The sequence below is a fragment of the Pipra filicauda genome, unplaced genomic scaffold (genome assembly GCF_003945595.2).
Source record: "Pipra filicauda isolate LSUMZ 115617 unplaced genomic scaffold, ASM394559v2 scaffold241_size1546129_pilon, whole genome shotgun sequence".
Taxonomy (NCBI): domain Eukaryota; kingdom Metazoa; phylum Chordata; class Aves; order Passeriformes; family Pipridae; genus Pipra; species Pipra filicauda.
Window position 1 is genome coordinate 1,179,704 of NW_024104356.1, and position 17,195 is coordinate 1,196,898.

General features: G+C 47.4%; 1 protein-coding gene across 6 annotated transcripts in view; it reads right to left on the reverse strand.

The window, feature by feature from the left end:
- CFAP65 (cilia and flagella associated protein 65) overlaps window positions 1–16,766 on the reverse strand; it is a 32,415-nt gene extending 15,649 nt beyond the window's left edge. For 3 of the 6 annotated variants that reach the window (XR_003543266.2, XR_005563710.1, XM_027734808.2), the window contains exons 1-17: window positions 16,692–16,766; window positions 15,527–15,681; window positions 14,730–14,832; window positions 13,140–13,306; window positions 11,848–12,047; window positions 11,026–11,171; window positions 9,733–9,955; window positions 9,126–9,391; window positions 7,706–7,906; window positions 6,913–7,275; window positions 5,960–6,097; window positions 4,848–5,093; window positions 4,205–4,429; window positions 3,784–3,936; window positions 2,350–2,515; window positions 1,659–1,787; window positions 757–982 (exon numbers count right to left, since the gene is read on the reverse strand). Coding sequence is in view for 4 of the 6 variants with exons in the window: in XM_027734808.2 (XP_027590609.2) it covers window positions 757–982; window positions 1,659–1,787; window positions 2,350–2,515; window positions 3,784–3,936; window positions 4,205–4,429; window positions 4,848–5,093; window positions 5,960–6,097; window positions 6,913–7,275; window positions 7,706–7,906; window positions 9,126–9,391; window positions 9,733–9,955; window positions 11,026–11,171; window positions 11,848–12,047; window positions 13,140–13,306; window positions 14,730–14,832; window positions 15,527–15,681; window positions 16,692–16,766 (3,182 nt within the window). In the remaining 2 variants the exon portion in view is untranslated. The remainder of the gene's footprint in view (window positions 1–756; window positions 983–1,658; window positions 1,788–2,349; window positions 2,516–3,783; window positions 3,937–4,204; window positions 4,430–4,847; window positions 5,094–5,959; window positions 6,098–6,912; window positions 7,276–7,705; window positions 7,907–9,125; window positions 9,392–9,732; window positions 9,956–11,025; window positions 11,172–11,847; window positions 12,048–13,139; window positions 13,307–14,729; window positions 14,833–15,526; window positions 15,682–16,691) is intronic. The other 3 variants (XM_039381843.1, XM_039381842.1, XM_039381844.1) reach the window with 3 other exon arrangements.
- Window positions 16,767–17,195: the final 429 nt, after the last annotated feature.

A 17,195-nucleotide genomic window follows, 5' to 3' on the forward strand; every position in this document is an offset into this window, starting at 1 on the left:
CTGGGCATAAGGCAGGCCTTCTGACTTTCTAAAAAAAAAAATCTTTCATATATGCCTAATGAGAGTAAGTTGCATAAGAGAGTCCTGCTTAGCTGAAGTCTCTCTTCAGCTCCCCAGTACAACAGTCACTGACATACTGGAGCAGGTCCAGTGGAGGGCCACCAAGATGGCTGAGAGCTGGTGCACATTGGCCAGGCTGAATGGGGCTCTGAGCAACTTGGTCTAGTGGAAGGTGTCCCTGTCCATGGCAGGGGGGCTGGAACTAGATGATCTTTAAGGCCCCTTCCAACCCAAACCATTCTATGATTACTTACAAGGAGCAACTAAGAGACCTGGGTTTGTTCAGCCTTATGAAGCAAGGGCTAAGGGACAGCAACTGCACAAGATAATCCAATCAGATACCAGGAAAAAATTTTCTACCATGGAAGTGGTTAAACAGATGCTCAGACTAACTGTCGTTTCTTCATCCTCAGAGATGTTCAGCTTTGTACTGAACAAGGTCCTGGGAAACCTGACCTATACGTCCCTGCTTTGAGCATGGGGTTGGGGTTTAGACCAGAGACTTTTAGAGGTCCATTGCAGTTAAATTATTCTTTGTTTTGGTGGCTTCTTTCAAGGGTGGGTAAGCAGAGAAGTGGAGGTGAGCAAATGCCTGTAGCACCTAGGATGAGTTGCAACACATGCCAACGGCCACAGCATCTCTGTCTGGCTCGTGCAAGAGACTCAAAAATCCTCTAAGCCATTTCCTCATCTCACCTGTGCTTTGTGGGAACTCTGTAGGTGAGCTCGCCGGGAGTCGGGTCTCGCTCCAAGTATTCATTCAGTGTGTCCAAGGAGAAGAGCTTCCAGAGGTGCAACTTGCTGATATTGTTGGCACTTCCTGCTGAACAGGCATCTGTGATGCACAAAGTTGGGTAGATGCCCGTTGCTACAATGCAGCAGAGGGGTTGCTGCTCCTCTTCTGTGCTTGCATGATCTGTAGCTTGGGAGAGAAAGAAACACCAAAAAGTAGTCATGCATCATTAAGGGGAAGCTGCCTGGGTCCTTTTGCCTGCAACAAGGGGCAATGAGACCCTACCAAGACCAGAGAAAGAAAGAGAGAAAGAGAAAAGGGAGAAAGAGAGAAAGAGAGAAAGAGAGAAAGAGAGAAAGAGAGAAAGAGAGAAAGAGAGAAAGAGAGAAAGAGAGAAAGAGAGAAAGAGAGAAAGAGAGAAAAGAGAGAAAGAGAGAAAAGAGAGAAAGAGAGAGAGAGAGAGAGAGAGAGAGAGAGAGAGAGAAAGAGACTCGTACATAGTCTTTACTTTGGCAGCTTCTCAAAACCTCCAGACCACTGGCTTCTAGTTGTACCTTGCTGTGTATTTAGAGATCACCAAAAGACTATGAATGTGATCCTTTTCAACTGTATTTACACAATTTAGTTCTGCACTATGTGAAAAAAGCCTTTTTTTGATTTAAGCCTACAGTCTAGTCATTTTCTGAAGTGTGCCTTGTTTTCACAATGAAAAATGATAAACAGTTGTTTATATCTTGTCTTCTCCCTACCATTCATGTGACATTGCTATTTTCCACTTTCCAAGCTGAAAAGTCTTTGTCTAACTAGTCTCTTCCTTTATAAATGCTGTTCCCCACCTCTGAACACCCCAAAACATCCATCTCACCTGTCGGGGTGCAAAGAGCATATTTGATTGACCAGGTGTAATGCAGCCGACGGGCTGGCTTTACTGTTATTCCAATGAAAGCTTTTGATCTTGCAGGGATTGTCCCTCTGGAGCAGTCCAGCTCTAGAGCTGTAGGAGACAAGAGATGGTATAAGCTTGTGGCATCACTGGTCCCTCTTACATCACATGTATGTTCAGCACACAGATCTCTAAGCCTACCTGCACTCAAGCCACTGCCACCCCTTTTCTAATTGTTAGGATCAGCTTCAGGTGTGGAAGTTGGGATTCCCAGGCTACAACTGTAGGCAGTTTATTGGGAGTACCCAGCCTGCCTTTGGCCAGCAAAGAAGAGGGAACTGCTCCAGAGGAGATCCTCTAAAAAAGCAGCTAAGGGTTGCACTCCAACATTTCTTTTGGGAAGTTCCTTTATTTAACTTCCTTCTCTGCTGGGAAATTGCATCTTATTTCAAGGTCCAGATTGGTCTAACTTCAGTTGTCAGGCTCTGGGTTATGCTTTTTCTAGCAAGATAGAAGAGTCACCTCCTACACAAAGGAGCAGACACCTTAAGGTTTGAGATAATCAATGCAAGCTAGCCAGCAAGCAGACCGACCTCTGAGTTCATGCTAGATTGATTTTGGAGAAAAGAGGGAAAAGCTAAGGCCCCATCCCAGGCTAACTCCTTTACAGTACCTAGTGGATCGCTGCAGACCTCCTCAGGGTCACAGGGCCCAGTGATGAGTTGTTCCACACTGAGGATGTAATTCAGAGAACAGATCCCATCATTTAGCAGTACAATGCTGCAGCTTTGCAGGTCACCAACCAGAACATTTCCAAGGTCCAGGTACCTCTTTTGCGCCTGGAATACAAACCCACCACGCTAAGGTCACTGTTACATGTCAAGCATAGTGGTTGAGTGTAGCCACCACTTATCTCCCCATATGCTGATCCCTTGGCATGTGCAGCGCAGTGCAAAGGGCTCCCTGCTTCATGTAGGACCTGGCATGCCTTGGGAGATAGAATCAGAGAATCACTAAGGTTGGGAAAGGTCTCTAAGATCATCAAATCCAACCATAGAACTCACACTGTCAAGTCCACCACTAAACCAAGTCCCCAAGTGCCACATCTACACATCTTTTAAATACCTCCAGGAATGGTGACTTAACCACTTCCCTGGGCAGCCCATTCCAATGACTGACAACCCTTTCTGTGAATAAATTTTTCCCAATATCCAATCTAAACTTCTCCAGGTGCACTTTGAGGCCATTTGCTCTTGCCTTATTGCTTATTACCTGGGAGAAGAAACCAACACCCACCTTGCTACAACCTCCTTTCAGGTAGTTAGAGAGCAGTTAAGGCATTATAATGGGCCTGCAAGGGGCTCAATCCTTCCTGTAAATGCTTTCTCCTACCATTATTTAGGCTGCTTGCCGGGTAGGATGTAGTATATTTAGGGCTGTGAGGAGACTAGCTGGCCAGGTGCACTTGGGTCAAGGGCTGAGAGATGTTTGCTGGCCCTGCATTGAGTCCCCCTCTCTTTTGGATAGTTGTGCACTCACATAGAATTTATAGTGACTAGGGTACCTCTAACACATTATCACCCATCTGTCCAACATGGTTGACACGGGGCAATGACTTACAAAGTATTATTTTATTTACCTCTGTTTGCTTAAGAAGCCTGAGTGAAAATGAAGGTGGCTGCACCGATCTGCAGATAATAGGAGGAAAGCCAGGTGGATGTGTACTGGCTATACCACTTGAAAAGGTCCACTGCACTTAAAAATCAGACTAACGGCAGAGCAAATGGAGGAGAGCAGACAGAACAGAGGAGAGAACCATGATTCCCAAGGAGCCAAACGGCTTGCTTGGTTCAGTCTGAAACAGAGGATTTGAGAGCAATCCCAGAGGATTTGGGAAGGTCACATTTGAACTGGCAGGACATTTACAATATGCTGCCATTAGGCCACTAGAATTAGTTCTATTTTCTACACTGAAAGCACTGTCTGGGAATTTTGCTGTGAATCTTTATTGATTGCCTCCAGTACAGATTGCACAAAAAGGGAAAGTCCAAGATCCCCATCCCACCCTAGTACCCCTCCCACTACCCAGTGGGCCCCAGTTCCTTACCCTGATGGTGCCCAGTGCCCCCTCTCCAACAACCTGTAAGGCATAACAGACACTTTCGGGAGACACAGGATCTGAGATTTTCCACCTCACGAACACCATAGCTTGTAGCAGATACTTGGTCTCCTCATCCGGAGTAAAAGTCCATGCCTGAGCCTGCAATCAGAAGACAAGAGTGCTCACAGGAGCTCCAGACCAGAGACAAACCCAAACACCTCAACAGTTGCATTCCATGCACAGTCCCTTCCTCCATTACAGCTAACCTAATTCTTTACAGACAACTCTGGAGACACTCTCCCTTCAATCATCCACCACCTCCATCTGTGTCAAAGACTCATATGGGAATGCACATTCAGATATTCAAAGTCAGGCTGTGGCTGTATTGTAGAGAGCAAAGTACAACTTTGGTAGACCTTAAACTTACCATGGCTTCATAGGGCTGGAGGATCCCTGCAGTGGGGCTGACAGACAGGATCTTACTGTCAGATTGAGGTATCTTCCATGTGAAAATCATGGGTAGCCTTGTGCAGTTTTTTATGGTGTACATTCGTGTAGAGGAGGTCCCTACATAGAGAGGCTTGAAGTATAGATTTCCATCACCTTCTAACAGCAAAAGAAGGGACTCCCCACAACTCTGGAGAGAAATCTCCTGTGGGATTAAGGGGAAAGGTAACAGACATTAGCTAGAAGTTTCAGCTACCTCTGAAGGGACTTTGCAAAGATGTTGCTCCTTCCAAGAAATAAGAACAAACAGGATCTGAAGGAGAGGGGAAATTCTTTAGGTTGTGCTGTGAAGTAGAGCCCTGAGCATAATATAGTGCATTCCAGCAGATGGAAATGCAAGGGAATAAGGGCTACAGGATGTTTGGCACCACAAGCACCTTCTTTATACAGTGCTGATCCCACAATTAAGTGTTGAAAATATTCTTTCATTCCTACTTCCAAAGAGAAAAATCCAAACTAACCATTAGGAGATATAATAGGCATCATAGTGCAAGTCACTGTGAAAAGGGAAGACTACAAAGGAATAAAACTTTGCTCACCATCTTCCACTTCCCTTGCCCTACCTTGGTGTATCCAGGATAAGAGTTCAGCTGTAAAGGCAGGATATGCTGCTGTGAGACTGTGTTGACTGGGTGAGTGGAGAGAAAAAAAATCTGGTGGCCTCCTGGAATGATGTGTCCTGAGCTGGGCTTGACCAAAACAGAGGGACAGGCAGTTTGGTTCACACTGAAAGTCATCAGAGAGGTGCTCGTGTTCAACAGCAGCATGCTGCAGTAGGCATCAGTGTCAGGAACCACAGGAGGAAAAGTCTGGTGGAGACAAGCAAGAAGGGTTGTTTTCGCTGGATTTAGAAAACCAGTTTAAAGAAAAAGCTTTTATGATATTGAATTCCAGGTTCCAACAAGCACTACCCTGAGTCTATGTAACACTTCTTTTCAAAGAAAGAAATGAAACCATCCAAGGGTATAAAAAATATGGGCTTTTTCCTTCCCACAATGGCCCTCATCTTTCATATGCTCATGAGATCAGTGAAGCTACTTTCCTTTATGGAATGTTTTATGTTCATTTAGTAAGAAAGCTGCTTGCTCGTTTCTGCATGGAGACCAACCTCCTGGATCAAGAATTCCAGCAGGCTGGAATTTGCTCCAATTCATACATATCAGGCTGCATGTCCTGGATTAGCTGAGGAGATTTTCTAAGAGGTTCTCAAGACTATTCTTACTTCCTAGGATCAGATATCACTTTACCTCATATGAACAATACTTTATTGTGCTACAGAAACAGCAGGAAGTGTGAAGAAAACTTCCATTCTACCTTGCAATCACTTCTCTTCCTTAAGTGTGGATTCTGTGTTTGTCTAAGTGCATGCAGAGTACTTGATGCTCCTGGGAGGGAACTAAACACCCTTGTTAGTGCCTATGTTCACTTAAACAGAAAGGAACAAGATCCCAATAGCTTTCCTCTCAGAGCTAATGAGATGCTCAGTGCAACCTGACATGCTGGAGGCTGGGAAGCTAATGCAGGAAAAAGAGCATCCTACTTCTGTACCAAAGCAGGAATCTCCACACCATCAGAAACCACCAAAGTCACATCTGAGGATGGTGCAATGGAAGAGAAAGTAAAGACTTCAGACTAAGTGTCTCTGCAAATACCCAAATGTCAATCAGTCACACACCTTGGGGACATCCAGGATGTACTGTGGAATGAAGTGTTCCCGTCCTGCTTCATACGTGTGTGCTCTCAGCTTCACAGTCAGGCACCATGACGGACAGATGGTGGCATCATTCTCAACATTGGTGTAGTGTCTCATCACCTGCAGACATGCAAGGGACAGCACAGAGTGTGTGCAGGAAGGGAGTGTGGCAAAGTGCCTTCAAGTGTATGTACCATTGCAAGCAGCTATTTGTTCAATGACATCCCTGGGGCTAAGGAATTTACTTTTTCAGGGAAGAAGGACTAACCAGTGCCAGATGAGGAACAAAAGACCAGTGAGTAACTTTCAAGCAGAAGGATATATCCAAGCTATTCTGTGATATTACAAGAGTTGCTTTAGGAAGAAACATCTATAGACACTCTAGTGCAGTTTGAGAGACTTGCAAATGTTAAGTTTCACCTACCAGGATATTTCTAGGTGCTAAAACTCCTGTAACTGCAGACCTGTGTGGCATGAATCCTATGCCATTTGGAAGAAGAGGCTGCAGTAATATACAGTGCCCTCAGCAGCTTTACTTGTGGAGGGCCAGACAAAAAACCCAATTTACTGTCCATTACCCAGGCCATGATAACCATCCTTGTGTAGGCTCTCATCTACAGTAACAGTGCAGTAATTCACATAATTCCTGCTTCAAGGAGGTGTACATTGCTTCATGTTCACTGGGGGTAAGAGCAAGTGTACCTGTCCACATGCATGGGCTGTCCTTGCTTCTCTCACTTCTTTGCCAAGACACAGGCGAAGGAGAAATTTTAACCCACTACTGTATCAAAGCAGGAGCCAAAGGAGTTAATAAAGATGCTAGTTTGTCAAATTAAAAATTAAGGGTTTCAATTGAATTTAAACTCCCTCAAAAGCCTTTATTCTGGAAACAATTGCTTACTAGGTCCTCTCTGGTCTAAGTAATTTCTACTAACCTTGTAGAAGGCAAAACCTTCTAGCTCTGCTGCATAGAGACTGTTGACCTGAGTGGGCTTGAAAAGGACATGGAAGGCTGAAGTCTGCAGAGGTGGGATGTCACAGAATTCAGGGTGCACTAGGAAGGCACTGCCATGGCTTGGAGTCCAGGCAACAATGATATTTCCTTTGGTGTGGTTGGTCACATAGAGAGGAAGAGGTTCTGCCCTGTGAGGTGGTACACAGCAACCAAAATCGTACTCCCTGGGGCTGACACTAACATGAGTGGGAAACGAGGCGAGATCACTTCTTACACCATCACAGAAATATTCAGTCATGGAGTTGGGTTCAAAGTATTCCTCGGGAGGCTTGTCTTGAGAGATCTACAGGATGGAAATATCTCAGTGTGAGCAGAAGTGTACCTGTGGGAGACACCAGACACTACAGTCCTGACTGCCTTCATGAGCAAGAGGGAAAGCAAGATACACTTCAGTAACAGTTTCCTGAACAGCTCAAAGTTTAGGATTCAGGGAGGCTCCTGTTTGTAAGCCAGTCCTCAATCTAAAACTACATGAACCAAAGACAAACCTGTGATTGAGTTAAATCCAGAAAGCAGCTTAGTGGCTGAGCTGGGGTAAAATCCAGCTGAAAAAGATAGTGTTGGTGTGTGCTGGGAACATTAACAGCAGAGATACTAAAGAAATCAGTCTGGCACCTGCAAGTCCTTCTACATCTGTCTCCTGTGCAACAGAAACCCAGCATATGCAGTGAACAGCTGGGAATGTCTTAGATTCCAGTGAGGGCAGCTCATACCTCAGGGGGCAGCATGAGGGCTCCCTTTCCATCCATCTGCAACTTCCCATCCTTTAGCATCACACTCAGGATATCAGGGGGATAGAAGGTCAGTCCCCTCACCATGTTGGTTCGGTATGAGGAGAGGTGGCTTGCCTGAAGGGTGGTTGGCTTAGCTGTGCCTGAATGGCAGGTACCAAAAAAGTCCACATACATGGGCTCCTGGGAAAACACCAACAAGAATAATAAGAAATAAACTGTCCTTCTGTGATTGCTTTGAAAGGTACACCATGCCAGTACCTCACTTCCAAAACCATGCCTGGGAAAGGCTTAGCATCTGCAATGCTAGGCTGCCACTTACTTTATGTCTTTTTGTGACACAAGAACTTTCTCGAAACTGGAGTGAAAATTGAAGGCACTCAGTGCACAGCTGTGCAGCTAAATTTAACTCAGAGCCCTAAATGGACAGAAGCCACTGAAGATGCACCTCACCCCACCCATAGGCATTACTGACTGTCTGTCCACCTCCTATTGCTGGTAGGAACCTGCACCATGGGGATTCCACTCAACAAGAGCCCAGGTCCTGCACTTGGGTCACAACAATCCCAGGCAGCACTACAGGCTTGGGACAGAGTGCTTGGAAAGCTGCTCATCAGAAAAGGACCTGTGGGTGATGGTTGACAGCTGGCTGATCATGAGCCAGCAGTGTGCCCAGGTGGCCAGGAAGGCCAATGGCATCCTGGCTTGTATCAGAAATAGCGTGGCCAGCAAGACTAGGGAAATGATCATCCTCCTGTACTTGGCACTTGTGAGACTATGCCTTGAATACCGTGTTCAGTTTTGGGCCCCTCACTACTAGAAAAACATTGAGGACCTGGAGTGTGTCCAGAGAAGGACAGTGAAGCTGGTGAAGGGTTTGGAGCACAAGTCTTATGAGGAGTGACTGAGGGAGCTGGGGGTGTTTAGCCTGGAGAAAAGAAGGCTCACTACAACTACCTGAAAGGAGGTTGTAGCCAGGTGGGAGTTTGTCTCTTCTCTCAAGTTAGGAAGTAATAGGACAAGAGGAGACAAACTTAAGTTATGCTAGGGGAGGTTTAGATTGGATATTGGGAAAAATTTCTTCACTAAAATGGTTGTCAAGCACTGTGAGGCTGTCCAGGGAAGTAGTTGAGTCAACATCCCTGGAGGTATTTAAAAGACATGTAGACGTGGCACCTGGGGATATGGTTAGTGATGAACTTGGCAGTGCTGGGTTAATGGTTGGATTCAATTATCTTAGAGGTCTTTTCCAATCTTAATGATTCCATGATAGGTATCAATGAAAACGCAGGGGGAAGAGATTTTCAGGGGCTACTAAGTGAGAGAGGCCAGCCCTGTTGGATTACAGTGGAAGATCCTTCTAAAGTATCACAGCAATGAAACCACCCTTTGCCTCCCATACCTGATGGTGGACAAGGCACACGACTCTACGGTGATAGGTCATTGGGTGAGTAGGTCGAAAGGTCACCTTCAGTGTTAGTGTTGTTGTGCCCTCCAAGACTCCACAAGGGCGATCCAAGGAGAAGACACTTCCTTTGCAATCAATATCAAACTGGTAATAGGCTGGGACATCTGACATGTTGCTGATTTTCAGTGTCTGCATCAAATTTTCTCCAAGATTGATCCATTCAAAGTCCACAGAATATTGGTCCAGGGACACCAAAGGACCTAGCACAACATACAAGACAGATCCTGGACTTGTCACAGCTGTTTCTGTCAACATGTCACAAGCCACTGCTGTACTTAACTGATCTTCCCAAACCAGATCACCTCAACAGCCAACACACCAGCCCTAGCAAACAGCTGGACATTCACTTAAAACAGTCAAACATCTGTCTCAAGCAAGTGTAAACCCCAGACAGTGCATCAGGGACAGCCAGGATCCCAGCAGAAGGTAAGCCTGTGACTGTGGGCTATGACAGTTCCTAGTCCTTCCCCAAGCATTAACCCTCTCCCTGCAGTGGTAAGAAGATGGCAGGGAGAAACAGGGAAGTCTTTCACTCTGGTACCTTTACACGAGCCAACCACCTTCAGAACAGTCTCCAGGAGGCATCCAGCAGATGTGATAGTGAAATAGTCAGTACTGTGTTCTCCTACTACTTGAGGCTGAAACTGTATGCACAAGACCAGCTTCCCTTTGGCAGGAACAATGCCGTGGGACACATCACAGGAGAAAACATAATCACAAAGCACAGGATGTTTTGCTCGCTTTATCCTACATGGTGCATCAACCTGCAAGTAGAAGAGAGATAGGTTAACAAAGGGGCCAACATGAGCCAGGATGGCTCTGAATGCAGGGCACTGATCAAGTAAGAACTGCAGTTTTCATAAGAGCTGAACACCAACAAGAACACCAAGGACACCACAGAAATCCTGTGCAACAAACTTCTGCCCTCATGGAGAACTGGCAGCAGCAAACTCCCACAATACTCTCAGAAGTCAGTGGGCTACAGCAAAACTCTGTGATCTCTGGGGTTGGAGTACCCCTCCTGGTAGGGAGAAGGATGACTCAAGGTGTCCTCAGGGGCTAAAGTAGCCTAAGTGACTTCTGTGACCATGGGAACAGGAAGGCAAATAACTTATTTCCCTCCATCCACGGTTCCACCCTGTCTAGGGATCTTCTTTTCACAAAAAAAAAAAAAAGCCAGTGCTCTGACACCTTCCTCAAGCCCCTTAAAAGAAGGTCCTGATCCTTGCCTGGTGATGCTGAGCATCACTGCAGTGCGAATAATAACAGTACAACAAACAAGTGTGTCTTTGCCCTCCTGGGGAGGGAGCACTGCTGTCATCCATGTCAGCAGTCTGTGAGTACATCCATCATTTAAGGGGCTGGGATGGGCTGAGCTGGCACAGGTAACAAGGTGCTCAAATGCAGCCCTTCTAACTTTTAGAACAATTCACTGGGCTGCAGTCCACTGAAGGCAGCAGAAGACCCATCACCTGCCTGGGACATATGCACACCAATTTGAGACTGCCACACAGGACTGATGGGCTTGTCCAGAGCGAGCAGGAGACCTGCAGGATGCAAAGGACAGTGGTGGCTGCCTGATCTGGACCAAGCACAGTGGAAGCAGGTGGGAACTGCAATACCATGCTGCAAATGGCTATGTTTTTAGCACTGTAGCTGGAAGGCAAGGGTGAATAGCCTGGTTGGTAGGGGAAGGCTCATCATCTCTGTTTCATTCACATTCACACTTAGGTTATTTTCACAGCATTAAGGGAGATACACAAGGCCACATGTGCCACGGAAATGTGTCAGCATGCCAGCTTCTCACAAGAAGTCAATCTCCCTCTCCACATACCACAGACAGGTTGAAGATTTCTACACACTTTTCCACAGTTGTCCCCACTGGCACTGATCCAAAGCACAGGACATCCTGAAACTTTCCAGGCTGTACACCTTCATACTTCTTCCCTGTCACATGCACACGGAGATAGGGGTACTTGGCTGTTAAAGAGAACAGTATACTGGATTAGGAAAGAGAGATGGAATCTCCATCCTTTGATATTCAATACTCAACTGGACAAGCCTCTGAAGAACCTCAGATTACTCTGAAGTTGGATCCACCCTCAAAGTTGGCCCTGATTTGCACCAAATAAGCTCCCTTCCAGCCCTAATTTACTTAACTCAGAATCACATCTTTTTTTTGTCAGTGGCCACACAAGGCAGTTCAGGCAAGGACTTGCTAATGAAACCATTGCTTATTTTATCTTGCATCCAGAAAGCTTTAGAAATTTCCCTCTGCCTCTCTGTCTAGCAGGGACAGACAAGACACTGAGCGCAAACAAAGCCAGGAGTTTGTGGAGGTTTTTTCCAGTGAAATCCTCTCATTTCTTCCCCTTCATCAACTTAAGCAGGCCTCAGAAATGCTGTTTTGGCCAAAGCATGCCACAAGACATATTGGACACTCTGTCCCTTCAGATAACACTTCCAAATTGGCAAAAGTACATTAGAGAATTTCACAGGCCACTTTCAAACCATGGGCCTCACTTGCTCATCAATGCATTGAGCCAGTAGTGGCACAGCCTTAGAGTGCAGGCCCTCCCTGTATCTCTGTGGAATGCTGTTCCACAGTTAGGGGTGATACATATTTCTTTGAGTGTTAAATGCAAGAAAGACTCACCTATGGCTTTTAGCTGGATTATCCTCTTTTGTTTCTCTTGATCTCCAAACCAGCATGTGGCTGCCCCATCATGAACCCCAGCCACTTTGGGTTGGAAGACCACCTTGACCATGCACTCAGCACCTGGTTTCAGCTTGCCATGGTCAGGAATCATGCAGAAAGGACTTGGTGTCTTCCAGGCAAATGTGGTAAAGAGATCACTAGGAAATGGAGATACATTTTAAGCAGACGAATGGATCGTTTGCTGCCTGTGCAATCATGCATAGAATGAGCCTTTCCCAATGGGTTATTCAATTAGGATGTGAAGCAACCAATGCTGAATGGCAGAATCTCTAATACATCAGGACAAATATGTAATGCTGAGAAGAACTTTGTCTCTAGTCTCTGCAAATCTTCTATTCACACTTTAATGAATCTTAGCTATTATGTCTAAGAACTTTACTAATGGCTGTGAAATTTTTCAGCTTCATCATGTGCTCCAGAATTAGTATTTGCTTTTTCTGTATCTAAATTTGCTGCTACTTAATTCCAAATGAACATTTGTTCCTCTGTTATACACCCAGGTGGGAAGAAAGGATTGAGCTATTCCCCTAATACCTCATTCAGCTCTCCAGAACTCCCTTTGCTTGTTTGACTTCCGCAAAAAAACATGATATACCATCAGCTTTTTCTATTTTATTGATTCCAAACTGTGTGTTAGTTACCATTAACATCCTCCAACACCCTGGACCTCTCAGTCGGTACAAATTATTTCTCTAAGTGGAGAATGAATCACTTGAAATGGCTGTACACCCCTCCTTGCCTGGGAACATCACTACATTCCTTTCTATAGTACTGCTTCATTTACTGTCCTTCCCTTACTAAGACTCCTCGATAACTGGGAGCATCTTTGCTCCTAAATGACTAAAATATTTCCAGCTGGTTGCTCATCTCTCCCTGCTTATGCTGGGAAGGCTGCCTTTAATTAACTGGAAGCTCAGGCCTCTCCTTTGAATGTGGGATGTTCTCAGTGGGACACTGTGCTGGTCCCCACCTAGTTCCTGGGCACAAATGGTTCTCGGCATATGCTGGAAACAGATGGATATGAGATGCCCAGATGAGCCCACAGTAACCTGTACTACCATTCTGCTGGTTTTTCTGCCAGGACCTCAGGGGAAGCAGAGTTTTGCTGCCTGTTAAAGCAGCTAGCAGATCTAACAACAACTGGAACGAGCTGCATTTAACGGATAGTCCAAGAGGGTAGCAAAATACCTGGCAAAACAGGAGTGTCTGCTCAGTTACATCTCACTCACCCAACATTGCGCACAGGGAATGTCGTCTCTGTGACACTGTGGACAGCACAGACAGGCAACTGGAGAGCAGCCGGGAAGGACAGACGGAGGCGTGGAAGCACAGCATGCAGGGTAACAGAGAACTCACCCTCAGCTTTCACAAAGCAGATGCTGTCTTCATACTCCCTCTGCACAGAAAAGCAAGAGGAGACAGCAGTTAGGACTCCACCTTGCAGGTACTGCAGCTCCACCCATGAATACCCATCACCTTCACCTCTGCAGGTGTTAGGGAAAAAATGTCAGCAACAGAGACACCAGTGGAGGCCTCTGTGCAGGACAGAGCATATGAATCATTTGGAAAAGGCAGGCAGCGTGGAAGGTACTCAGGCATACTCCTAACTCTGTCAGGGAGCACACAAACACTCTCAGGAAGAGCAGTTGAAGGCCACATTTGTTTCACCTGATTTGTTTCAATGCAGATGGATTTCTCTCAGTATTTTCAAGATCCCAATTCAGCTGAACTGAAGCATGTACAACCTTTCTTTGAGCTCCACAAGCACAGAAATATTAGTCTTTGATTAAAAGCTTTGTCAGCTGGAAACCCAAGCAGATAACGCACAACTTAAAGATGCAGTTTTGACAGCACTGTGTACAAATAGCCCCAGGACATCTGCTAAGCAGCTAAGATAGAAGGAATAGCAAGATACATGTTTTCCATGCTTCCCATTTGTCACCCCTCCTGAGTACCACCTATCCAGGTAAGGAGCGACCTTGGGCACTGCAGCACACACAGTCCTTGCTCACTCTAAGAAAGGCAGCCTCCTGCTTTAGCGACTGATGTGCTGCAGACAAACTATCCACTGAAAATGGAACAAGGCCAACAGCTTATTTCATAAAGGGGACACTGAACAGTCATCAAAAATCATGATACTGAGAGCAGGGTACTTGGAATCTGTCCAATAATAATGCTCTATGGCTAGGACAGAGATCCACATCAAAGACATACAGCTGTTGACAAGAGCCAGAGATCAACACTCAGAGACAAGACAGATACTACAAACAAGTTGAAAAGCAAGAAAAGAGACTGGGTAAAAAGAATCATTGCTGTTAAAAATAAAGCATAAAGAAACCCACCCCCATCCAGAAAAAAGGAGGCCTTTGACATGTCCCTTATGGAAAACCAGTAGCCCTTTATTGTAGGGGCTTTGGGTCTCCTGTAGTAAAGCAAAGAGTCCCTCAACCCAAGGTTCTGCACTAAAACCATACAGCCGAGGTTCCCTGGTATCAAACCAGGTGTGGTCAGTTCAAGCACTTCATCTTATTGATCTCATGGCCAGAAGTAGAACGCGAAAAACCGGGAATACTTTTTGTGAGGATCCCTCCCATAACCATGGGCAAACTCTGTAGATAAGTCAAGATTAGGGCTCCCTCCGGTGATGAAGATGTGCAGAGAGCAGGAAGGTCACTCTGGCCACTCTTCCTATGTTAGAATGTTCCCCAAGGACTGATTCATTCAAGTGAAAAATCAGAAAGAACACGAGAGGCAGAGGCCCACTGCTCGCCCGGAAGGCAGCCTGAGCACTGGGAACAGTTATGACATTAGTGCTTTACCTTTTCACTGGGCCGGAAAACGATGGGCAGAGTTATGGACATTCCAGGGCTGAGAGTAATCGGCTGCGGAAAAACAGTGAAGAAGAATGGCGTGGGAGGACACCTGGATAACAACACCAAAACAAGAGATTTTGTGTGAGGGCATACAGCTGTTCTTCAGTTAGATAGCAGAAAAGAGAACAAATAAACAAAACCTCCAGACCCCACAGTTTAGAAGCACCTTACACACCTGACCCCAAGGGTACCTTGGTAGCACAGCAGCAGAAAGAGGGACAGAACCCAGGTGTCCTGAAAACCCATTCCCAGCTCTAAGTACCTACCCTATCCTTGAACAGTATTTTACGTTTTCAGGCCATGTAGTATGAGCAAAACACATTGGGCAGACACATTTGAGTTTCAGAGCAGGGAGGGTCATAGGGTGTGCTGGAGTGGCTCAATACCCAGTGGGACTCCCGGGAGCAATGGTTTTAGGACACACTAGTGACTGGCTGGCATACATCCACAATTAAAATCTCACTAGACTGGAAACGCCTCACAGACAGAAGTATCAGCAAAACAGAATTTAAAAAAAGGCATTTCATTTAACACACTTCTGCCAGGAACAAGGGCTGTGTTTCTGAATTAGCAGGTCTCTGTCCTGCTACATAAGTGTACACACACTGTCTCCAGCACAGCACTCAAGGGGAGAGGGGGAAGGTGAGTCTGAGAAAAACTGCTGATGTTACTGATACAGCAGGAGGGATGAAGATGAAGCGAGAGCATGAGGAGTACAAAGGACAAACAAACTTCCCACGCACCTGTAGCTCAGCTTCTGGGTTTTCTCATGAACATTTTTCAAGGTCAGGTGTCTGATCATCTCTTGTCCAAGTTCCCAGCCATGCCAAATGAGTGTTTCAGCCACCTCAATGCCCCAGAATATGCATTTCTTCTTCTTTGCCTGTCTTACAGACACCTTAGGGAATAGTAGTTGGGAAGGGAGGAGAAATCACTCAAACGGCTGTTTCTCTACGCTAAAGGTTTCTGACTGGATAAGGACGAAAGGAGCCACCCTGCGGCAAAACTCCAGGAGTCACCAAAAGACCTGGTTCAGGAGTCCGAAGGAGACACCTCCTGGCCACAGCCCAAACAGCAGATACTAAACGGGGTGATGAACGAGGGAAGCAAAGGCTAAACGTTTTTCTGCTTCTCTCCTCTCCCTGCCTGCCAGACAATCCACCTACGACAATAAGCACCCTTTAATCCTCCGTTCACCTTCCTGTCATAGCCACAGAACTTCTTCAGAAAAGAGTCAGAGTTCTGGGGCTTGCCATGCTGCTGAGCAAGCATCTGAGAAACAAGAGGAAAAAGTCCTCACGTTCTGCTTCTGCACCCAGAGAGCCTTTTTTGCCAAGAGCTGGGCGCTCCCAGAGACCCAATGCCCCCTCCTCTGGCTCAGGGTGTCACTGAGCCTCCTCCCTGTAGGGGCTGCTGCAACGTGCCCCTTTGTGTCCCCATTTTGTCAGGTGAGTGCAGCCCTCTCCAGAAACCACGTCGTCCCCATGACCTAGTGGTCATGACTCACAGCCTAGCCCCTGCGGCAGGGCTCTCCTCGGGGAGGGGAGAGCAGAGCAGAGCAGAGCAGAGCAGAGCCGAGCCCAGCCGAACCGAGCCCAGCCCAGCCGAACCGAGCCCAGCCCAGCCGAACCGAGCCCAGCCCAGCCCAGCCCTGCCCTGCCCACTATCGCCCCACAGAGCCCAGTATATCAAAGCCCTGCTTTGTAGCCTGGCCTGGTTCACTAAAACCCCGTATGGATGACTATGGCAGGGCCGTGTTCCCCACAGCGACCGTCTGCCCAGTTCCCCAGGGCACCGCCCGCTCCTTTATCACCCCGCCTTGCCCCGGAGCGGGGAGCGGAGCCCAGGCCGCGAACCACCGCTGCCCCCCGGGGCCCGCACGGCCAGCCCGACTCCCCTGAGCCCTACCCGGCCCCCTGAAGCACCGGGAGCTCGGGGCGCCTCGGGCACCGTCCCGGGCCAGTCCCGGCCGCTCAGCGCCATGTGGGCAGGCCCGCGTTGCCATGGAGACAGGACGCTCACGGAGCGACGACGGCGGCCGCCTCAGGTCAATCCGCGCGGGTTGCGGTGGCCGCCAGGGGGCGGCGGAGGGACGCGGAGAGCGGGGCAGAGAGAGAAGGCGGGAGCAGCAGGGGATCGGGGGCAGATGGAGGGGGCGAGGGGGCAGGTCAGAAGTTCTCGGGGGTCCAGCGGGGAGATGGGGAGCAGGGGAAGATGGGGAGTCCAGGGACAGGGAGATGGAGAGAGGCGGGTGGCAGACGGAGGGGTGCAGGCGTTGCAGGAGTGTGAGAGAGAGCCCGGGGCTCTCTCCCAGGAGGGGTGCAGGGGAGGGAGACAATGCAAAGCTGAGCCAGCAAAGGGGGGGGCTCTGAAGTACGTGGGTGTGCGGGATGGGTGGATGAGGAGACTGTG